At 35.8% G+C, this 23,683-nt stretch overlaps 4 protein-coding genes and 1 long non-coding RNA gene across 13 annotated transcripts in view; 2 read left to right on the plus strand and 3 right to left on the minus strand.

Moving 5' to 3' along the window:
• The first annotated feature begins 1,016 nt into the window (after positions 1–1,016).
• On the plus strand, positions 1,017–8,904 carry LOC126618822 (glutathione reductase, cytosolic). Of its 2 annotated transcripts, none has more exons than XM_050286998.1 (17): positions 1,017–1,221; positions 1,588–1,753; positions 1,871–1,935; positions 2,055–2,124; positions 2,477–2,548; positions 2,889–3,092; positions 3,532–3,605; positions 3,694–3,777; positions 4,368–4,455; positions 4,580–4,661; positions 5,796–5,869; positions 6,948–7,055; positions 7,179–7,243; positions 7,362–7,475; positions 7,755–7,854; positions 8,411–8,464; positions 8,551–8,904. In XM_050286998.1, exons 2-17 carry the CDS (start codon positions 1,613–1,615, stop codon positions 8,644–8,646), a joined length of 1,491 nt encoding a protein of 496 aa, XP_050142955.1. In that variant the 5' UTR covers positions 1,017–1,221; positions 1,588–1,612; the 3' UTR covers positions 8,647–8,904. The 2 variants fall into 2 exon arrangements, with proteins under 2 accessions (XP_050142955.1, XP_050142956.1); XM_050286999.1 differs by having other exon boundaries at positions 1,594–1,753.
• A 347-nt stretch (positions 8,905–9,251) lies between these two features.
• LOC126618823 (protein disulfide isomerase pTAC5, chloroplastic) lies at positions 9,252–11,621 on the minus strand. 4 transcript variants are annotated; one of them, XM_050287001.1, is made up of 6 exons: positions 10,890–11,621; positions 10,641–10,736; positions 10,426–10,536; positions 9,719–9,965; positions 9,543–9,595; positions 9,252–9,453 (listed from the first exon to the last, which is right to left on the minus strand). In XM_050287001.1, exons 1-6 carry the CDS (start codon positions 11,484–11,486, stop codon positions 9,355–9,357), a joined length of 1,203 nt encoding a protein of 400 aa, XP_050142958.1. In that variant the 5' UTR covers positions 11,487–11,621; the 3' UTR covers positions 9,252–9,354. The 4 variants fall into 4 exon arrangements, with proteins under 4 accessions (XP_050142958.1, XP_050142959.1, XP_050142960.1 ...); XM_050287002.1 differs by having other exon boundaries at positions 9,252–9,450; positions 10,890–11,620; XM_050287003.1 differs by having other exon boundaries at positions 9,543–9,580; positions 10,890–11,619.
• An 853-nt stretch (positions 11,622–12,474) lies between these two features.
• LOC126618066 (LYR motif-containing protein At3g19508-like) lies at positions 12,475–13,222 on the minus strand. Its single transcript, XM_050286163.1, has 2 exons — positions 12,857–13,222; positions 12,475–12,744 (listed from the first exon to the last, which is right to left on the minus strand). Exons 1-2 carry the CDS (start codon positions 13,049–13,051, stop codon positions 12,691–12,693), a joined length of 249 nt encoding a protein of 82 aa, XP_050142120.1. The 5' UTR covers positions 13,052–13,222; the 3' UTR covers positions 12,475–12,690.
• Positions 13,223–13,855: 633 nt separating this feature from the next.
• The window catches only part of LOC126618056 (uncharacterized), a 45,414-nt gene continuing 35,586 nt past the window's right edge, over positions 13,856–23,683 (minus strand). The window contains exons 1-13 of one of the 5 annotated variants that reach the window (XM_050286149.1): positions 22,492–22,510; positions 17,342–17,430; positions 17,157–17,240; positions 16,745–16,840; positions 16,568–16,643; positions 16,360–16,455; positions 16,174–16,247; positions 15,920–16,027; positions 15,677–15,814; positions 15,092–15,197; positions 14,680–14,888; positions 14,255–14,362; positions 13,856–14,144 (exon numbers count right to left, since the gene is read on the minus strand). In XM_050286149.1, coding sequence (XP_050142106.1) covers positions 14,294–14,362; positions 14,680–14,888; positions 15,092–15,197; positions 15,677–15,814; positions 15,920–16,027; positions 16,174–16,247; positions 16,360–16,455; positions 16,568–16,643; positions 16,745–16,840; positions 17,157–17,240; positions 17,342–17,413 — 1,128 coding nt within the window. In that variant the 5' untranslated portion in view covers positions 17,414–17,430; positions 22,492–22,510 and the 3' untranslated portion in view covers positions 13,856–14,144; positions 14,255–14,293. Of the gene's footprint in view, positions 14,145–14,254; positions 14,363–14,679; positions 14,889–15,091; positions 15,198–15,676; positions 15,815–15,919; positions 16,028–16,173; positions 16,248–16,359; positions 16,456–16,567; positions 16,644–16,744; positions 16,841–17,156; positions 17,241–17,341; positions 17,501–18,417; positions 18,685–18,792; positions 18,901–19,227; positions 19,437–19,643; positions 19,750–20,708; positions 20,847–20,953; positions 21,062–21,205; positions 21,280–21,391; positions 21,488–21,601; positions 21,678–21,778; positions 21,875–22,200; positions 22,285–22,400; positions 22,559–23,683 lie in introns of those variants that run through there. The other 4 variants (XM_050286150.1, XM_050286151.1, XM_050286147.1 and 1 more) reach the window with 4 other exon arrangements.
• Positions 13,926–18,670, plus strand: LOC126618067 (uncharacterized). The gene is made up of 2 exons (XR_007621641.1): positions 13,926–14,074; positions 18,623–18,670. It is a non-coding gene; the product is annotated as an uncharacterized LOC126618067 (long non-coding RNA).

A 23,683-nucleotide genomic window follows, 5' to 3' on the forward strand; every position in this document is an offset into this window, starting at 1 on the left:
TTTTTCTATTTTTATACACATCTCTTTAATTTTCTTCACTGTTTTTATTTGTTGATTCACATTAATAGCCAAGAATAAATAGGAGTGTGTGAGGTTATAAACAATGTGTAAAAATAGGTAACAAGAGCGTGAAAATCATCTAAATTTAACTGTGGTGATTTTAGCTCAAATAAGAGTATTAACTTACACTATGTTTGGATAAGAAAAATAAATTTGGAATTTGGGTAAAAATCAGAATTTATAAATTGACATGCACCGATTCCCTTGCTTGATTCATAAACATAGAAATTTAGAATTTCCGCGTGGAAAAAAACTTAGAATTTGAGATCTCCAATTTTCAAGTTTAAATTTCATATAAATATGTGTCATTTCTTAATTTCTATGATTGAAAGTTTAAAAATAACAAATTTCATATTCAATTCTAATGTTTTTTTTTTAGGTTTACCAAACAAGAAAATTCATAAATTCTAGAAAATAAAATCCCGAATTTTTAATTCCGTCATTTTAAAATTCCTTAGTAATCTTAATTTTTGTCATCCAAATATAATGTTATATTTCATTTAGTTTTATCACGAATTTGCTATTTTTATACCAAACTATAATAATAAAACTAAATGGATTAAATCACGAAAATTAAGTAATGAACATGTAGTTTGACAAAAAAAATAAAAACATGTAGTTAAGTTGATTATATAAGGCATTTATCATATCCCAAATTTAATTTTCTCTTCCTTCAGTCCAATATAACTTATAAAAAGTCACAGAATTAAAAGTAGGAATATAATCGGACAAAATCTGTTTAAAAAAAAGTCAGACAAAAAATTAAATTTATGTTTATATTTTTTTAGAAAAAAAGGATATTTATAAAAAAAAAAAAGAACTTTTAACAAAAAATTTCGAATACTGCTTATTTTAAAGAAAAAAAATACATTTTTATTTTAAAAAATTAATCCTGACTTTCAACGTGTCATTTTCGTTAGAACTGTTTTCAAACCATTTCTTATTTATAAACCAAGATCCAATTACTTCCTTCCAACTAAACAGCGACGCGATTCCCTCGGACTCTGCAAACAAGAACAATCACCCTCCCATCCCTTCCTCCTACATCGTTGCTTAACTATCTCTCTCCTCTCTCTCTCTCTCTCTCTCTCTCTCTGCCGGTCCGAACCCCAGAAGAAGCCAAGCCACACTAGTCGCATCGCCATCTCCGACTTCACTCCGGTACGATCCATCTCTCCTTTCTTTATTTTCCCCGCGAAATTGTTCTGCTTATTATTATTATTAACCTATGATGATTGTGTATGTTTATATGTATTAGTTTCTGTTCGTTCTTGGTGATGAAAGTTCATGCTTTTCACCGCCTTTTTATTTGGACTTTTGTTAATTTTGCTTTTCATTATCTGGGAATTTTATTGGGTAAGTTGGGTCGTGTTCCTTCAGATTCAAAAAAAAAAAATGTTTCTTTTTATATTGGTTCCTCCACTTTCTCAGCTGCCAAACAGAGTGCTAGCCTTTTCCTCTGTGCAATTCCTTGAAAATATGTATTATTTTTATATTTTTATGATGATGATATTGTGGTTGCTGTAGATTCAGTTGGATTTACTCTGTTATCATGTCGAGGAAGATGCTAATTGATGGTGAGGTGAACCAACCTAATGAACAAGAGGCCCACTACGACTTTGACTTGTTTGTTATTGGGGCCGGAAGCGGTGGTGTCCGTGCTTCCAGATTTTCAGCTAATTTTGGAGCTAAGGTACATTCATGATGCACAACCCAAACAACATTTTCGTCGATTATGTTTTCCCTGTACTTTGCTTGCCTTTTTCTGATAGAGGAGCATATCATGGGTTCATTTCATTTGATTTCATAGGTTGGGATATGCGAGCTTCCATTTCATCCTGTCAGCTCAGAAGTAATTGGAGGAGTGGGTGGAACGTATGTTCATTAGCAAATTCAATGTTTTCTTTGGTGGTCTGCCACATTTCCGCTACTGTTAAAACTTATGAAATTTCAAGTTGCTTATACGGGTTTATGTTTGGACGTTTGGTTTTCAGATGTGTCATTCGTGGTTGTGTTCCCAAAAAGATTTTGGTGTATGGAGCGTCTTTTGGTGGTGAAATTGAGGTGAGAATATGACATATACATGACTATTTATAGTTTATGTTAAATAGTCTGGTGAATCCGTAACTCAAGCATCTAGGAGGATCTTAGAAGCTGATTTCTTGTGAATTAGCAAGAAGACAAAAACAAACAGAAACAATTTAGTTGACACTCAAACAAATTGATCTGCATAATCTATCGCAATGCGAGGTCTATAGCATCTGCAGTGTGTGTGCGTATGTTCTTTTTCCTATGTATTTTGGTATTTCCAGTGGAAAACCTGTTTGTCATGCTTGCATTGATATTTATTTCTTCTTATTAATAAAGAATTAATAAAAGACATGGCCTAATGAATTTATTGGTTTTGTAATTGCAGGATGCCAGGAATTATGGCTGGGAAGTGAATGAGAAAGTTGATTTCAACTGGAAGAAACTTTTGCAGAAGAAGGTTGGTTAGGATAGAGTTTGAGTTGTAAATTCACCGTACCTAATGCCATGTGATTGAAATATCATTTTATCTGAAATATTTAGATGTGTGTTGCCTTGCAAAATTATTACTGATATGCCAATTGTGAACTTCTACTTGCTTGGCCTAATTGTTCTAAAACCCCACATAAAAAGAAAAAAAAAGTGTTAAATATGTATTGGCTTTGGGTTTTATTTTACAATTCTTTACTTGGTGTTTGCAATCCGGAAACATTTTCCCCCAGTTCATTTAAAATACCTTTTATTATTCATTAACTGGTGATTACAACTTGAAATTAACGTGTATTTGTCTTCTTTTATAGACGGATGAAATAGTTCGATTAAATGGAATATACAAGCGCCTATTGTCGAATTCTGGGGTTAAATTCTTTGAAGGAGAGGGCAAGATAGTTGGTCCTAATGATGTCGAGGTGACACAGTTGGATGGCACTAAATTGAGCTATTCTGCGAAACACATATTGATTGCAACTGGCAGCAGGGCTCAACGACCTGCTATTCCTGGTCAGGTAGATTTTCTGCACACTGGGATTCGAAATGATATGCTAAATGTTTAGTTGGTACTTTATTACACTTTTTTTTTGCACCAGGTGCTTTATGAAATTATGCAGTTATTTTTTTTTTTAAAGGAAAATTGATTGATCATCAAAGTGATAGTTTGTCTTTGATTTCTTTATTCATTGCAAATAAAACGTAACAATTGAAAGAAACTGAAGGAGAGTCCTTTATATTTGAAGTACAGCCAAACAAGCTTTTTGTCAATCCATTTAAGATTAATAGAGCTGGTGTTTATAGTATTCAACTGTCCTTCATTTACAACTCCACAGGCAGTATTGCCTGAGTTTGATTAAATGCTTAAGAATGGTTGGTGCAATTCTATTATGTGCCGCTTATGTAGTTACCATGTTTTCTTCTATTGTTCTAATTTATATTAATTGACATTTATAGGAATTGGGTATATCATCTGATGAAGCATTGAGTTTGGAGGAATTACCTAAACGTGCTGTGGTGCTCGGGGGAGGGTTTGTCTTAGTCTCTTCCTTTGTGTTTGTTTGATTTTATCAGCTTAGCAAGCTCATGATTTTTTCCATTATCCTCTCTTCATATTAGGTACATTGCTGTTGAGTTTGCTTCAATATGGCGTGGGATGGGTGCTTCTGTGGATCTATTCTTCAGAAAGGAACTTCCATTGAGGTTGTTATTTGGACGCTATTGCTCTTTCCATTTATGAACTGTTAGGCTCTTTGATCTTTATGGTTGAGTTAGTGGGATGGAAAATTTTTCTGTCTATTATTTAATATTTGTTAAGAGTGTCCCACACTAAGGTATTGATTGTGTGCTGAGTTGGATATTTAACAATTTGGGATTTTTTTTTTTACCGCAAGGTAGATATTTTTATTGTGCTCGAATTTTGAATAAATCAAGTGGGATGACTCCGAAATTAGGATATAGACAATGAACTGTACATTCTTTGTTAATGAGTTTTTTTGGACCATTAATCATCAATTTCCTAGTCGGTGCACCATTGTTACTACCAAAGAGTTTTATATCTTGCATGATTTACGGAACCTAATGCTCTTTTTTTTTTTTTTTTTTTTTTGAAAAGAAAATTTGGCTTGTTTCCTTATTATTCGTGCCTCTTACGGAGCTTCCTGATCGAAAGAGATTTAAATTTAGTTTTTGATTATGCTCCACTTACCTTGCATTTGATAGCCAGAAGTTGTATCCTTTTCATGTATGAGAAGTCTATTGCATTCTCAATATATCTGGCAATTCTTTTGCAGAGGTTTTGATGATGAATTGAGGGCAGTGGTTGCACGGAATCTGGAAGGAAGGGGTATTGATCTACACCCGCAGACAAATTTGACAGAGGTATTCAGTCTCATAGGAAGTGTGGATTGAACCTTTTTTGCTATCCTTGCTTTTGTAGTTTATACGTTTTAACTTCTGTTTGATCTTTGCTTCTCATTGTAATGAATTATTTCTGTGAATTCAGCTAGTAAAAACAGAGGATGGCATAAAAGTTCGCACAGATCATGGGGAAGAGCTGATAGCAGATGTTGTACTGTTTGCCACTGGTAACTACATACTTGTTTGGTTGAATTTCTTATAGTGGACCTCGAAGTTAATGTTACTTGCTAATCTAAAAACATTTAAACTATGCACAAAAATAAATGAAAAACCATGAGCTCATACTTATTACTGATGTTAGCAATAAAAGATTTCATATTTTAGCATAGGTTGGTGGATGATACATTTCTAATGTAGGTTAATGGAAACATTTTCCTCTTCAACTAATGTCAATAAGAAAACTTTTCCTCTCCAAGAATCCAACTCAAGTCAATATCACTTGTTAAAGTTTCTCTTCATTGAAATTGATTGACCCAATGGTCCCAATCCTAATATTGAAATGCACGAGTCTATGTCAGAGGTTAGATCATGGTTGCACAGAAATTACGATTTGTTCGAAACATTTAGGGGGGTGTATTCAATTAGGATTTTGAGGGATTTTAATTCTTTTAATGAATCTAAGGGTATTCAATCAGGAATTTAAGTGATTCTTTGAAATTCAATGTGTATTCAATCAAGATTTTAAGATAGTTTATGAAAATCCTTAGAAATTGTATTCAATTAGAATTTTAAAGAAGTTTATAACATTCCAGGTGTATTCAATTAGAATTTGATTTTAAAGAATTTGAGAAAGTTGAGGAATTAGAGGGAATTGGAGAGATTTCGTAGTGTATTTTGAGCATCCACAAATCTCACCTCCCCCCAAGAGATTTCGAGGGAATTGAATCAAAATTTTACATGGAATCTCTACAAATCAATTAAACTCCATAAAAATCCATTAAAATCTCTCAAATTCTCAATTGAATACACCCTCCTTATTTTCACTTGCATTTTAATTTATTTTTCAATTTTAATGTGAAAGATACACCAACATTGATGCACTTCGAATTTCACCTTATTGCATGTCCTGAGTTTAAATGATTATAATAATTCCGACTGTTGCACTATAACGTTTATCCAGACATTTTGGGAATTTAATGTGATTCATACGTATAATGGTCTGTTCACTTGTAGTATAAACTTGCGTTTTTTTCTCATAACTTGGAGCATTTTAGGGGTGAACATCATAATGATATCTTTGTAGTTATGGTTTTACCTTAGTTTCCTGCATAGAGATGATTTTATCTTGATATAAATGACAGGTCGGTCTCCCAATACAAAGAGGTTGAATTTGGCAGCTGTAGGCGTGGAAGTTGATAAAACAGGAGCTATAAAGGTTTCTAGCTTCGTTTTTTGCGTTTTGTGCTTATTATCATTTGATATTTTCATGTGTTTCAACTTTTGAAATGGATTTTTTTGTGCCTGAGTTTTTAGTATTTTCTAGACATTTGAAGTTATTGCGAATCCGGTGGTAGTTTCTCCTGTTAATTTGTAGTTGCGAATGTGAGAGTTCAATATTTAGTTTGAGTCCCCCTGCCCTTTTACTGTTTGAGAAGGTAAATGGCTTTGCTTGCACATTTTCGGGTTTCAACTTTTGAAATGGATTTTTTTGTGCCTGAGTTTTTAGTATTTTCTAGACATTTGAAGTTATTGCAAATCCGGTGGTAGCATCTCCTGTTAATTTGTAGTTGCAAATGTGAGAGTTCAATATTTAGTTTGAGTCCCCCTGCCCTTTTACTGTTTGAGAAGGTAAATGGCTTTGCTTGCACATTTTCGGGTTCCCTAATTACTGTTTGGGTGTTCAGTAATATCTCAATTATCTGTCGTATTGTGTCCCCCTGCCTTTGTGGTCATCAATGCAACCATCAAAGGTCGACCCCGTAGCAGATTGACCAGTTCAACGCATACACTTGATATGCAGCTGGGGTTTGGAATCATAACTTCTATTTTCAGGTCCCATCCTGGTCAATTTTAGGTGTGTGCCCTGTAATTAAGTGATGAGACTGGTTTATTGACTTTGGTAAATATGTACGAAGTACAAGCTGGGGTTGCATATGTTATGCCACCGATGACCTATCATATAGAGCCCTTTCTTTTGGGTGGTCTCCGTTAAAGGATGGAGCCAGGGATATATATTTCCTATTTTGTGGAAAATATTGAAACCAAATAAAGCCTTTTCTTTTAGTTAAAAAACAGTATAGGTTTACAAAGTTGACTTTTGTTATACTAATTCATCTTACCTTGTTTGTCCGTTTCTCTTTTCCTACAGTTATTTTTCGTTTGTCTGATCCTTTGTCCTAATTTGATATTCCATGCTGGCATGATAGATTGCACTTGATGTTAACAGGAATAGTTAACTTTTTACTCTTCAAGCAATAATAACATATAGGTCTCTGCTGTCTTTTCTCTTCCAGGTGGATGAGTATTCACGTACCAATGTACCTAGCATCTGGGCTGTTGGCGATGTTACAAACCGTGTAAACCTTACCCCTGTGGCTCTAATGGAGGGAACATGCTTCGCAGTATGTATTTACTTTATCCACTTTCCTTTAACTTTATCAATAATATTTTCCCCATAGATTCTTTTGCTATCTCAACAAGCTGATGATTTGATGCTGTTATTCATTTACTTATGTTCCGTACAGAAAACAGTTTTTGGTGGGGAACCTAGCAAACCAGATTACCGCGATATACCCTGTGCAGTGTTTTGGTAATAATTTTTTCTTTTAATAAATGGGCCTTCCTTTGTTTATTTAATAGGTGACTATTTTTTATATTGGGGCTGGTCCTGATAGATACGTTTCATACTTCTGTTTGGTGGTTTGCAGCATACCACCTCTTTCCGTTGTGGGCCTTACTGAAGAGCAGGCAATAGAACAAGCCAAGGGTGATATATTGGTTTTCACATCAACTTTCAACCCAATGAAGAACACTGTATCTGGGTACGTATGTCATTATGAGGTCTTGCTCTAAATTAAGTTCATGGTCTAGCAATCATATGCTATCTTTGGATCATAGCATGTCTCCACATCTTTGGATCAATATGAGAGGTCACTTATCAGTTGCACAATTATATAGGAAAATTTCTGATTTCATTCATCGTCTGGTTATAAGCTATATTGTTAACCTTGAACCTCTAGTTACTCATTATGAGCAAAATTTGTAGTCTTCCCTCGGTGTTTTAAGCACGAACTCATAGTGTTCTCATAATTCTTATGTAGACGACAAGAAAAGACAATTATGAAGCTTATTGTTGACGCTGAGACGGATAAAGTTATTGGGGCATCCATGTGTGGGCCAGATGCAGCTGAGATTATGCAGGTATATATTCTGTTACTTGTACAACCTGTAAATATGAAATGATCTGTTCTGTGTTGTTAAATTTAACAGTTTTGAGATGAACCATGCTCTATGATTGCCCAAGATTTCCATGTTTTTACTACCTAAGTAATGGAATAATTTGACTACCAAGTCCTTGAGTGTGTGTGTGTGAGTGTGCGCGCGTGTGGTACTTGAGTATCATTTCTGGGATAGTAGGCTTCTTTGAGTTTGATCTGACAAAGTATTTTCATACCAAGGCTTCGACATGTTTAGGAGATGAGGATGAGTCCGGTAACAATCTTAAGATAAGAATAAAAATTCAAAGTTGTACAGCCTCTGGAAGAGCATGTTTAAAATTGATTTTCAAGTAAGGTGTATGGTCATGTGGAGGAGATCTTAGTTAATGTCACAGGAAAGCTAAAACTAATTAGCTGATAGGAAGCTTTAACGTGTTGGTGAGGTTTTCTGTAACTCGAACTTATAGTGCTTCTAAACGCGGTCTATAGTACGTTTGATCTCCTTTTAATTTTACCATCTGTTTTGGGTGCTTAAACAGGGAATTGCTATTGCATTGAAGTGCGGAGCAACTAAGGCACAATTTGACAGTACGGTAAGTTGTGTATTTAGAGCTGGGGACGATTCAATTTCTGAGCTATACTTTTACTGAAAATGCTTTTCCTTTCATTCATTGTGCAGGTGGGAATTCACCCTTCCTCAGCAGAGGAGTTTGTGACAATGCGTTCAGCGACAAGGCGTATTGCTGCAGGTACCAAACCAAAGACAAATCTGTAGGATGCGAACAACAGACGGAAAGAATAGTATACAAGGTCTGGAGGAGACTGTGTTTTGCTCTTACCAGAGGAAACCTAGGTATATTTGGGAAATGGAAATCGGTTGAATTTTGTCAGAATAAAAGCTTCTTCGAACTCATATCTGATTAGGGCCGTATAGGTTTTCTGATGATTTATGAAGATACAAAATTGTTGTATTCATACACATACACTGCTTCGATCCAACATTTGATATCTATGATTTTGTTGCTGTGTTTTACATCCTCAGCTGCGTTAGTTGATATTCGATATTGTTTAATTGATTGCGCGTTGGATTCTGTTTCGCCTTTTCGACGAGGAATAGGATTCTGTACTTTGTAAGGGGTCCATTATAAGGAAAACTAATGAACAGTACCGAAAGTGTTTCGTTAAAAGTAAACAATACCGGTAGTGTTTCGTTAAAACGCGATTGATTTTGTTTCTCCTATTCGACTAGAAATAGGATTCTGTACTTGTAAGGGGTTTTATTATAGCTTAAACAAACCATCTACGCCAACGCATAAAACGACACGAAATATGAACATAATCTGCACTCTTGTAGGACGATATGGGAGAATAAAGCACAGATTTTGTATGCAAAAGCAAAATACATTACCACTGAACAACCAAATACATGCACTATAGCATAAAACTGCACATGTATCCAATTACACAAGTATATATTTCTTGCCTAAGCTACTGGTGTCCCGTCACATACGTCGCAAATCGTATACCCGAGACCTTCACAATATGGACACTTTGCTCCCTCCTCCACCCAATCCAAGAACTGCTATCATTCAACCCAATAATTACAAGTTAATCTTGGATAATTCTGGGAAAGTAAGAGAGAAAAATAATAATTAACGTAAATCATCTCACCTGTTCTTCGATGTTTGGCTCGCCTGTTCCGTCACATTCTGCACAAGTAAGAACTGCTTCAGTTACTAAGAGCCATCTCAGTGTTCAACATTATATTTGGAAATCAAATCACAGAAAGATATAAACACGCATACGAACAAGGGTTGAATTTAGTGAGAAGGACAGAGGGGGAGTACCTGTACACAATAAGCGACCCTCCCCTCGGCAAGTAAGGCACCTTGTTGAGGCACCAGCCGTCTTGCTATCACTACCTTTTTTCTTGTTGGTGATAAGTCTAGAAGAATCTTCCCAGCGGTTCTCTCCTAGAAGAAAAACTCGATGGTGGGATACCTCTACTTCTGTACCGTCTTCTTCTTTCACTACTGTTTGCTGGACCTCTGTAATTTCTGTTGCAGAAGTAACTGCGGCTCCATTTGCATCTTCCTACGCAACAGAACCCACTCAACCATTACAAGAACCACAATGTGTTTAAGGCAATGTTAGTGTCATGTCAAGTTTATTTCTTTGTTAACTACTCGTCTCGTGAAGTGGAACTACAAAACCTCGTGTCTGTGCAAGCAGAATAGAGTCAGATATTTAGGTCCGCTTCATTAAGTACTAGTGCTTCTTCATTGGTACTCGAAGGCTCAATTCACTTCAAGTTGGAACTATAAGACGAGTTTTTGGTTCCTCATCGAGCAAACTATTATTTTTCATCCAAGTGAGGAATGCAGGTGATGATTTTCCAAACCAATTATGTTAGTTCTAAGCATGCTTAGAGAGTACGATATATTGGTACTGAAACTTAAACATTAGTTTCTTCCTTTTAGTAAAGACTTAAGCGGTTTGTCCGGTAACTAATATATGAATGCTGCTAGCCTAGAACCTCATGGTTCCAACATACCTTTGGAGTAGTCGCCCTTTTGTCATCTGCAACCTCAATTGTTGGATCCGCAAATAATAGTTCAAGAAGTTCTGCAGTCACTATTCCGTCTTGAGGAATGTCTAAGGAGGCCTGTCGAACAAGTTATTACAAGTTCAGTAACCTACATAACACCTTCCACTGCCATTATTTTGTTTAACGTTATGCAGTCGCGTACAACGAAATCTGAAACTTACTTGCCAAGTTTTGACAGCGCGTTCTGTTCCGGTTGAGAAGCTGGAAAACTCCATGTCTTCCTCACCCGAGTAAAAACCGAGTTTTAGCAATGCTTCCTGTCATCAACAATTCAAATCACTCGAATATCGGAACATTTCTGAATGCAGAATAAGAAGGACAAAACCCAATTGAAAAATGTTGATACATTTTGGTTAAACAGAAGGAATCGTAGAATCCGAAAAATAAAAACTCGCCTTTCAAAAGCAGACCTGCATTGCTCGGACTTCTTCACCTTCCAGTCCCTTCCGCAAAGCACTTCTGCTCCTCGTCGTCGTCTTCTTCTCCACCTGCTTCACTTCCGAAACCGCAACCACCTCCTTCTCCTGAATCTCCTCAATTTCCTGATGATCCAACTCCAGGGCTTTGGAACTCGACCCTGTCTCCGCTATCAGATTCTTCTCCTTTAGCATCTGCAGCAAACCGGCGACGCCGGCTATGGTGTCGGAGTCCGACACCACCGAAGCCCCTCCTCCCAGTCCTCCCTGGCGCTTCAGAGCCTGGATTTTGAGCTTGAGCTCCGCAATTTCACGGAGGAGCGCGTCGCGGTCGCGCGCCCAGCGCTGTTCCTCCCGGAGCCACCTCTGCTCCTCGCGGAGCCATCGCTGCTCTTCGCGGAGCCACCGGGACTCTTCGGTTTCGTCGTGGGAAGAATTTGAAGAGAAGCAGATGGTGTTGGGGGGTTTTAAGGATTTGAAGGAGAGGGAAAGTGGGGAGAGAGTGTAGTAGTGGTAGCGCCTGGGGAGGAAAGGAGGAGGAGGAGGAGGAGGAGGGTGAAGAAAGAGAACGAGTGAGGAAGCTGCAGACATCTGTGAGAAATCACAGGCGAAAATTGAAATGCAGAAGAAGAAGAAGATATGAGTGAAAGCAGTGATATGTATTTGAGTGGATATCAATCAAGTGGCTAACCCAACCGTCACCATTTGGCAACCGCCACTTCCAACCGTTGGAGCGCTTTTTTGTTCACCATGCTAAATCGATTATTATAAATTTCGAGGCTTGTCTAGTAAAAGTATAATAATCGATTTAGCATTTGTTTTATGAAATTATAAAGCGTGTGAAATTTTTTACTTTGGTTGTTAAAATTGAAGGAGACCGGAAGAGAGTGAGAGAACGTGGGAGTGAGGAAATAGGGAGAGATGTTGTTTATTTATTTATTTTTTAACATGTAGATGAGGTTTTAAAAAAAAATTTGTTTTATGAAATTACGTTACCGTCTTTATTTTTATTTTTTAGTGATGGAAGACAAAAAAAAAAATTTCACCCTCTTTGTTTTGACAACCAAGGTTTCATTAATGTAGTTTTAGATAAAATAGATTAAATCAAGTTTATTCAAAGGTAATGAATTTAGTGATGATAAAAAAAAACACTTTAGAGTGGTGAGCAAAAATATGTTTTTTTTTTCTCTCACTATTATACAGTTTAATTGATTTCTATTTTTAAAATACTCTCACTTACCTCAATGTGATAGTTCGAACGCTCCCTCTTTCTTAATAATAATACATTTTTCTACAAATAGTGAAAGCGTAACACCAAAAAAGTGCATCTATTGCAATGTATACAGTGCATCTATTGCAATGTATAAGATTGAACTTATGTTCTTAATGGATACCAGAGTCTTTATACGTGGAGTGGTATGGGGATGGGCAAAATACCCATAGATTTAGGTAATTGCGGTTATCTGCCTATTTAAAGGTGACAGTTACAGTCATGGTAACCGTTTAGACGAATAAACAATTATGAGTATAACCGTTTATCCGTGAAATTTAAATAGACAGTTATGGGTATTATCCACGATTATAACAGGTATCCATTTACCTATTTAATTTAATATATGTAAAATTTGAAATAAAAAAAATTAAAAACTCTCAACTCAGTCATTTTCTCTCTCCGTCTCTACATAATTCAATGCAAAAACTTGGCCCTGTCAAACAATCAACAAAAGAAACTCAAACTTCGAAAACAAGTGGTTAAGAACCCACTGGGCATTACATCGAACACCTGGGGGGCACCCTAATCGGAGCAGATTTTCTTCAACTTATCAGCCGCAGATTCGTCCACAGAGTACTGCAATCGCAGGAAATCCCAATTGGGTTCAACAGAAACACATACAAAAATGTCCAAAACCAATAAATATTCCAAATTTGTGTTTTTAGCGATAGTAATTACGACGTTGTACCTTATTTAGGACCCAGAGGGAATGATTGTAGGCCCTGAGGAAGAGATCGTGGAGGGCTTTGTCGTCGTTGGCCTCGACCTCTCTGTAATTGACGAAGTTCTCGCGGGCGTACTTGGCGTAGTAAGGTTGAGAGTCCTTTGGCAACCTCCTCACCAATCTCAGAACCTCCCCGTAGATTTTCAATGCTTTCTTCATATCTCGACTCCCAGCACCGTCGATCAGCGATCACAGCATCAGAACCTCCACGAATAAAAAGGGCTTTTACATGTCTTCACAAACGGGCCTCTGTTTATTGCGCAACAGACATATTGGAGTTGGTATGGGCCGTACCAAGCAGTTATTTCTAATGGGGCACTATATGCACCCAACCCAATTTAATATAACGGTGTTCAATTATCAGAAATAAAAAATTATGACAAATTTTTCTTTTGTAATTTTCAAGTTGTTAAAAAAAACATGTAGATGGGTGAAAAAATGGGTAAATTAGTAAAAAAAAATATAAACGGGTGAAAAAATGGGTAAACGGGTAAATGATTATGGTTATGGTTAAATGGGTATACGGTTAACCGTTTATAAAGAGTTATGGGTACAACTATTTATGCATATACCCAACAGGTAATCGGTTATGCGGGTATGAACATAAACGTTTATGGGTAAATAACGGCGGTTATCCGCCCGCCATAACCGTTGTCCATCCACCGTGTGCTTGATTGCAGTGTACATTTGACGGTTCACCTATATGAATGTGGAAGTGAGGCTGCTTCCTATGACAGCTTAGGCAGGTTCTCTAGGAGCACTCATGATAATTTAGCTTGGGCAGGTTCTGTTGACACATTTTCTCATTATTTATCACCATGTACTAATTTTACATGGTGATAAATAATAATTGTCTAAGGACTGGATGATGATGATGCTACCAGTATTACCCAAATCAATATTACAAATGTTAAAAGTGGGAAGGCGTACCCTGAAATGCAAGGCAAATTGTCAAAGGACTGGTTGATGATGAAGAAAGGATTGAATTATTTGCCTTGTTCAAAACTCGGAAGATAGAATTTAATACACCAAATACATATATCAGAGAATCTCCTCTACAACCCTCTAATCCAGATAATAATTGACTGAACATGCCATGAATCTTCTTGCTCATACACTTAGTACCTAAACCATGCTTTACAAAAAACAACCCTGTATCGAACAATCAACTTTTCCATAAAGGTAAAGGTAAATACCCAATTTATGCCAACCGCGCGTAAACGAGCGAGCATCTGATAGGGGCTTGAAAAACCTGGAACCATTTTCAATATCATCAAACAACAGCATCCCAATAACATTAATCAAGGATGCATACAAGAACACAATTACTTAAACACGCATCAGAAAAGGTTTAGCGGCAACCTGGGCCTCAAACATTGATCACGTAGCTGCCTGCCATGCTCAGTCCAGCTTGACGTTAGAGTAGAGTAACGTATCCCTGGTGACTGGCATATTCAGAAGGAAGCACACCTATATAAAGAAAAGATGCAAAACAGGTAAATATCCTTCCAACCACCAAACAGGTAAACACATTATTGACCCACACGATCAGTCTAAAATATAATTTAACAATCATTAGATGATTCACTTTAGTACATTCAAGAAAAACATCCGATAAAAAGCGGTTCAAGTAGAACTAGGTTCATTGTTTCATCCTTAAGTTTGTCATGTCCTGGCCAAAGTCCAGCAAAGCATCAGATGTTATGGCCAATGGGTTTTGTTCATGGTTTTTTCTCCTTTTTCGTTTTCAGCTGAGACTCTGATCTTTAAGGACAAGTGAAACTTACCCCCAAAAGAGTTGAAATGATAAGAATAATTCCTGTGATCCAAGCAAGTGTACGCCTAACCAATAGCACTTGCACAATTTTTGTATTATTCAGGCCTTCTTTTTCAGCCAACAAACGAGCATATGATGGACTAGTATACATCACATTCAACATCTTTCCCGACTCCACAGGTGCAACTCCATTGAAAAGGATAGCTCCAACAATTTGACCTGCAAAATTGTTAATTTAACATTATTTCTAAAGATGACGACGTAAATTTTCAAATGAACCATTGAATGAAGAAAATATATATTCATAAAAGTACCAAATATATGGCAGATATACACATAAAATTGGCAACGATGTTTCTAGAAACAACAATTGCTTTAAAAAACGAGAATTAACTAATAAAGTTTAAAACCAAAATGATCACCTTTGTACGCATTTTCAAGTGACTCAAATATCTTGGACAGTGTAGCAAGTAGTAGCTCCACTCCATGTTGAGCTGCTCCATCAGTTCCATACTGCTCTTGCAAAACCTATCATAAGGTTTTGAAGTTTTTTTATTAAGCTATGGAACTCGATGCAGACACACAATAAGAATAAACAAAAGAACACACAGTCAAGAAAGTGCATGCATATGATTTGACTGCGTGTGCACAATTAATATATGCACATATACCAAATATATGAAACTTATGCAATGCAGTGTCGATACTATATTTTGATATACTCTTTTCTTCTTAAGGAGAAAAAAAAAATATTTTATTGAATATGTATCAACTAATCAAAGTGATAAACACCCTAAACATATACATATGTACACGCAGCAAAGACACTTTTTGTTGGTTATTACTTTGCCACAACTCAGAGCACATACAGCTTTGAAATTCTTAACAGTTACATTAGTACCCTAACTTAAATATAGATTATATCAAGCTTTAATTCTACCAGCAAGCATATTTGCTGACATCCATTTTAAACTTTGAAGTCATCCAAAAAAGGAAGAAAACAACACCTTGATTCCATCAAAACGGCCTGTTAATAACTCAGCTGGGCTATGGATGTTGTGTGACAAATCTTGATGGATCTCTGTTGCCCTTTTAAAGTTGCGGATCAGAGACAGAAGGCTAGTTGTGAATATCCTATCTGATTCCTGTAAACATATACAATGCAGGCCTTCCAATATAAGCCACCATTTTACAACATGTATATAATGCATATCAAACAAATGAGCATGTTATAGTGAATCTCAGAAAACCTTTGACATATGAAGCTTCAAGTTGTCGCCATTGGCCAAAGGGATGCTCAACTCTCCATTTAGTGGTTCTAATGTATCAACAACATATGAACCACTCATCCAAGCTGCCTAAAGAAGACAAAAATCTTAACATTAAAGTTAAAGCAAAAACTCAAATTCATTTTCATGTATACGAGAATAAAAAACATGGCATGTTGAATAGATGAACATAAAAAAACAAAACATGATATAGAATATCTTCAAGCCAGACTCACAAAATCTCCAATCTCCTTGTCAGTATAATCTGTTGATTGTTCATCCAAAGAAAACACAGAAACTTCACCTTCATCTGCAACAACACATATAATGAACAAAATTTACATAATTCTAAATGAGGAATAGACTAATAGTAATGTCCTTGCACTAGTTTCACAAGTTACTCGTTTTGAAAGGTAATATACCTGGAAGCTCGATGTCAGCTTTGCTTGAGCCAAGGTCAATCTTGGAACTATAGGCACTGCTGAACATGGCATTGTCTTTGACTACAAGAGCATGATCTGCATGTATTTTGACATACATGTTTATAATAAGTGCACAAAGTAATATAATAATGGTAAAATTGTCATAAGTTAGCATGCATTTTACTATTTTAGAGACAAAGTTATATACCATCAATTCCTCCGACTTCAAGCGCAACAACAGCACGAGGCCTATTGAATGGATTAGGCATGAGAACCTCATTCAACTATCACAAAGCAACAACAAAATATGATAAATTAGACATTGGGGTAACATGATGGGGGTAACTAGAGAAAATAACTTCACATTACTTATTATCCACAACACCTTAGCTGAACCAGCAGCTGAGAGTGCGGAAGATGGTGCAAATCCAAGCAAAACTGACACGGCTGCACTGACTTCTGAGAGCAACATTGAGTCGGGCTGAGAAAGCAAAAGGCAAGTAGTATTAGCAGATAAACGAAGAAAAATCTGCAAGTATTCAATATCTAGATAAAACAACTGAAAAAAAATATCCCTTGCAGTACCAAAATCAAATATAACAAAATGAGGTATGCTTAAAATTCCGCCAAAATAATCCCAGGAATCCCCTTTGGGGGAAACAAGAAATATATTGGCACGATCAAATTTCTAACAATTTCAAGTTCAATTAGACTGAATTTAATATGTGAAGTTGTGAACTTCACGTAATTAAACTGAATTGGGGAATTCTGAATCAACAAGCAATTGCAGGAATTACCTTGACGACATCGTTTGAGGAAGGGTTACGAAGAAAATGATGAGTGGAGCTGTCGATGAAGAAGACAGAGGCAGTACCGTCAGCCTGATTCAAAATCGAACAAAACGGTAATCAGATCGGCGACCTATCATTATCACATAGATATATACACACCCACAGATATATATATAGAGAGAGAGACGAACCTTAACGTTGGAGGAGATAAACGAAGCAATGGCGAGTATGTAGAAGCAGATGGTGCGTGTGAGTAAATCCATGGGAGAGAGGATCTGATCTGTGGCCCTGCTACTTGGAATGAGGTAGGAGGGGCGAACTGATTTGTCCTTTCGATTTCAAGAAAGGAAGAAGCCGCGAGCGACGTCGTATCAGTCCATATTCTGTTTTTTTTTTCTTTTTCTTTTTTTCTTTTTTTGTCAGATAGTTTGGAACTAAAACCTAAATCATTAGGAGTATTTATGTGAGCAAATGCTAGTCTATGACTATAAACTTACTATTCACGAAGAGCGAGGAAGAGTTTCTCTTCAAGTTATCAATGAATCATGAATTTTGTATTAATGGTCGTAATTGTTCATATTCTTACTCGCGCACTGTGTAAAAATTATTTATGCAAAAAATCAATAAAATATAAGATCGTCTTCGAACTATATAAAAACATATGGATGAAGGAATCCAGTAAAAGAATTATAAACCGTTTATCTATTTGCTACAATTAATTTATTAAACGATCTTATTTTAATTGAATTTTTGTAAAGATGATTTTTACAGAATGATTTATAATATGAACTATTCTGATTATAAATAGAATGTTCCGTGAATTGGTATAAAGTATCTTAAAAGAGTCAAGCCTTTCTCTTTCAAAAATATCATTATGTCATTTTTTCTTTTCTTTTTTAAGTTACGCCCTTATGATGAATATTGAATGAAAACACTACGACTTACGGGCATAAGCTTTGTTTGACACCAACGTGAACAAATAATCAAAATTTCATAGGGAAAACGGCAATGCTACGAGTATCACGCAAATCAATATTACAAGTGTTAAAAGTGGGAAGGCGTACCCTGAAATGGAGAGAGGATCCCTAAGATCCTCCAATCATATCCGTTCATCATACATCGCGTGGGTCAATTTTATCAGATACTGTTTATATTCAATTTTAAATAAAAAAATTTACAATAATTTCCGACCATAATGTATGATGAATGGATGTCATTAAAAGATCGTCCTGAAATGCAAGGCAATAGTCGAAGGACTGGACGATGATGAAGAAAAGATTGAATTATTTGCTTTATTCAAAACTTAAAAGATAGAATTTAATACACCAAATACATATATCATAAAGAATCTCCTCTGTAACTAATCCACATAATAATTGACTTAACATACCATGAATCTTCTTACTTATACACCTAGCGCCTAAACCATGCTTTACATTACCCTGTATCGAACAATCAACTTTTCCATAAAGGTAAATACCCAATTCATGTCAACCGTGCGTGAATGAGTGAGCGTCTGATGGGCTCGAAAAACCTGAACCATGTTCAATATCATCGATCAACAGAATCCCAATAATATTAATCAAGGATTCATACAAGAATGCAATTACGTAAAACACATCAGAAAAGGTTTAGCGGCAACCTGGGCCTGAAACATTGACCAAGTAGCTGCCTGCCATGCTCAGTCCAGCTTGACGTTAGAGTAGAGTAACGTATCCCTCGTGACTGGCATATTCAGAAGGAAGCATACCTACATAAAGAACAGACACAAAACAGGTAAACATCCTTCTAATCACAAAACAGGTAAACATGTCATTGACCCACATGATCAATCAAAAAAATATATCTAACAATCGTTAGATGATTCACTTTTGTACATCCAAGAAAAACATCCGATAAAAAGTGGTTCAAGTAGAATTAGTTTCATTGTTTCATCCTTAAGTTTGTAATGTCCCGTCCAAAGTCAAGCAAAGCATCAGACAAAAAGTGGTTCATGGCCGATGGGTTTTGTTCATGGTTTATTCTCCTTTTTCGTTTTCAGCTGCGACTATTATCTTTAATGACAAGCGAAACTTACCCCCAAAAGAGTTGAAATGATAAGAATAATTCCTGTGATCCAAGCAAGTGTACGCCTAACCAATAACACTTGCACAATTTTTGTGTTATTCAGGCCTTCTTTTTCAGCCAACAAACGAGCAGATGATCGACAAGTATACATCACATTCAACATCTTTCCCGACTCCACAGGTGCAACTCCATTGAAGAGGATAGCTCCAACAATTTGACCTGCAAAATTGTTAATTTAACATTATTTCTGAAGATGACGACGATGAAAAATTTCAAATGAACTATTAAATGAAGAAAATATATATTCATAAAAGTACCAAATATATGGCAGATATACACATAAAATTGGCAACGATCATTCTCAAAACAATAATTGCCTTAAAAGAACGAGAATTAACTCATAAAGTTTAAAACCAAAATGATCACCTTTGTATGCATTTTCAAGTGAATCAAATATCTTGGACAGTGTAGCAAGCAGTAGCTCCACTCCATGTTGAGCAGCTCCATCAGTTCCATACTGCTCTTGCAAACCCTATCATAAGATTTTGAATTTTTTTATTAAGCTATGGAACTCGATACAGACACACAATAAGAATAAACAAAAGAACACACAGACAAGAAAGTGCATGCATATGATTTGGCTGCGTGTGCACGATTATACATGCACATAAACCAAATATATGAAACTTATGCAATGCAGTTTCGATACTATATTTTGATATACTTTTTTCTTCTTAAGGAGAAAACAAATATTTTATTGAAAATGTATCAACTAATCAAAGTGAAGAAGCAGCCTACAAAGAAAACAAACAGAACCGGTAAACTGCTATGTGTGAAAAACATAAAATGCCCAAACGTATCTTTAATTAGAACGACAAAACATCCCACAAGCTAACCAAAATGAACTTTAACACTGCGGCCTTCCAATTCACATGAATAACAGAATAGTATATCCCAAATCCAGAGGGAGACAAAGCACACAATGATGCCCAAAAGCAAATTCCACCCTACATACCCTCCACTGGCACAATCTAAAAGAAAAATACTGTACTTTGTTTAATCCACACAACCCACAACATAGTACAGTTAAATACAAAAAGCTTATTTCCTGGACCAGGATTGAAAGAAGATTTTTAGATCTAGTTTGTCCTTGTTTCTAACCACAATTTTCTTTTCTCACTTTTAAACGAGTAGCTGGATTGGAATTTTCCCTAATCCCTAATCACTTTTAAACGAGTAACTAATCTGTAAACTGAAATTACAGCATTACACCAATACTCCTCGTATTTTAACACCTAAAATTAAAGGACCCCCTTGTTTCGGTAAAAACATTGCAAATAAAATTGACCGTTATACAATAAAATAGTTCTGTTGTATTTTTGTGTCCGTAGTGGTGATAAGGGAGCTGGATGCTTTAATTCTACCAGCAAACATATTTGCAGACGTTCATTTTAAACTTTGAAGTCATCCCAAAAAGGAAGAAAACAACACCTTGATTCCATCAAAACGGCCTGTTAATAACTCAGCTGGGCTATGGATGTTGTGTGACAAATCTTGATGGATCTCTGTTGCCCTTTTAAAGTTGCGGATCAGAGACAGAAGGCTAGTTGTGAATATCCTATCTGATTCCTGTAAACGTATACAATGCAAGCCTTCCAATATAAGCCACCAGCTTTTAAACATGTATAGAATGCATATCAAAACAAAAGAACATGTTATAGTGAATCTCAGAAAACCTTTGACATATGAAGCTTCAAGTTGTCGCCATTGGCCAAAGGGATGCTCAACTCTCCATTTAGTGGTTCTAATGTATCAACAACATATGAACCACTCATCCAAGCTGCCTAAAGAAGACAAAAATCTTAACATTAAAGTTAAAGCGAAAACTCAAGTTCATTTCATGTATACAAGAATATAAAACCAGGCACGTGGAATAGATGAACATCAAAAACGAAACAAGATATAGAATATCTTCAAGCCAGACTCACAAAATCTCCAATGTCTTTGTCAGTATAATCTGTGGATTGTTCATCCAAAGAAAACACAGAAACTTCACCCTCATCTGCAACAACACGTATAATGAACAAAATTTACATAATTCTAAACGAGGAATAGACTAATAGTAATGTCCTTGCACTAGTTTCACAAATTACTCATTTAGAAAGGTAATATACCTGGAAGCTCGATGTCAGCTTTGCTTGAGCGAAGGTCAATCTTGGAACTATATGCATTGCTGAACATGACATTGTCTTTGACTACAAGAGCATGATCTGCATGTATTTTGACATACATGTTTATAATAAGTGCACAAAGTAATATAGTAATGGTAAAAGTGTCATACGTAAACATGCATTTTTTACTATTTTAGAGACAAAGTTATATACCACCAATTCCTCCGACTTCAAGCGCAACAACAGCACGAGGCCTATTGAATGGATTAGGCACGAGAATCTCATTCAACTTCCGCAAGGCAACAACAAAATATGATAAATTAGACCTCTGAGTAACACGATGGGGGTAACTAGAGAAAATAACTTCACATTACTTATTATCCACAACACCTTAGCTGAACCAGCAGCTGAGAGCGTGGAAGGTGGTGCAAATCCAAGCAAGACTGACACGGCTGCACTGACTTCTGAGAGCAACATTGAGTCGGGCTGCGAAAGCAAAAGGCAAGTAGTATTAGCAAATAAACAAAGAAAAATCTTCACGTATTCAATATCTAGATGAAACAACTGAAAAAATACCCTTGCAGTACCAAAATCAAATATAACAAAATGAGGTATGCTTAAAATTCCGCCAAAAAATATCCCAGGAATCTCTTTTGGGGGGGGGGGGGGGGCAAACGAGAAATATATTGACACGATCAAATTTCTAAAAATTTCAAGTTCAATTAGACTGAAATTAATATGTGAAGTTGCGAACTTTATATAATTAAATTGAATTGGGGAATACTGAATCAAGAGGCAATTGCTGGAATTACCTTGACAACATCGTTTGAGGAAGGGTTACGAAGAAATTGATGAGTGGAGCTATCGATGAAGAAGACGGAGGCAGTTCCGTCAGCCTGATTCAAAAACGAACGAAACGGTAATCAGATCGGCGACCTACCATTGTCACGTATATATAGATACACAGAGACATATATATATAATATAGTGAAAGCGAGAGAGAGAGGCGAACCTTAGCATTAGAGGAGATAAACGAAGCAATTGTGAGTATGTAGAAGCAGATTGTGCGTGCTAGTAAATCCATGGCGCAGAGAGGATCTGACCTGTGGCTCTGCTACTTGGATTGAGGAAGGAGGGGCGAACCGATTTGTCCTGGTTATTTATTTACAAAATCCTTTTTTATTTCAAGAAAGAAGCGGGGAGCGACGTCGTATCAGGCTATATTCTTTTTTCTCTCTTTTTTTTTTTTTTTTTTTTTGTCTGATGGTTTGGGACTAAAACCCAAACATTACTATTCACGAAGAGTGAGGAGGAAGTTTCTCTTCAGGATATCAAATGAATCACGAATTTTGTACTAATAATTGTAATTTTTCATATTACTACTCACGCACTCTGTAAAAATAATTTATGCAAAAAAAATTAATAAAATATAAGATTGTGGTCTTAGAACTATATAAAAATTTATAGAGGAATCCAACAAAAAAAATTATAAATCGTTGATATATTTGCTACAATTAATTGATTAAACGATCTTATTTTTAATTGAATTTTTACAAAAATGATCTTTACATAATTATTTATAATATGAACGATTCTGATTATAAATACGAAATTCTGTAAATTAGTAACAAAATATCGAGAAACTTCACTTAAATCTTAAAGACTCAAGCCTTCTCTTTCGAAAAATACCATTTATGTCCAATTTTTTTCAAGCAATGCCCTTATTTCATTAAATAACGTTTTAATCATTAGGGGAATGTATATCAAACTACTAAATAAAATATTAAAGAGTAATGCTAGAAAAATTAAATTTGGAAACTAAAATTGTAAACTAAATAATGTATCACCAATAGAAATGAGCACGTCTATCAATACTTAAGTAATAAACTAATCATCAACTTCCATGTTATTTAGTTTCCAAAATTTCATCTCCAAATTGAGTCATTACTCATATATTAAAACATTAAAATTCTTACAACCCCACTTTTCTTATCTACAACTCCTCACAATTGCTCAACCTATGCATCCTATGCATAGCATGTGAGCAATTGCTAGGTTATGATTAAAGAATTTGCATGTATATGTATTTGCTATGAATGACTTGCAATGAATGTGTATTATGTATTTACTAAGGCCTTCTAAAATGGAGTCTGATTCCATATTGGAATCAAACTTTTACAGCGGGCTAGAAAATTTGAATTCTACGAAAGTGATTCTAATTTTTGAGTTCAGTATTGAACTTGTGTGTTTGATTCCTATATAATAAATGGCCAACTTCCAAGTAATGAAAAGGTG

The sequence above is a fragment of the Malus sylvestris genome, chromosome 4 (assembly GCF_916048215.2).
Source record: "Malus sylvestris chromosome 4, drMalSylv7.2, whole genome shotgun sequence".
NCBI classification, from domain to species: domain Eukaryota; kingdom Viridiplantae; phylum Streptophyta; class Magnoliopsida; order Rosales; family Rosaceae; genus Malus; species Malus sylvestris.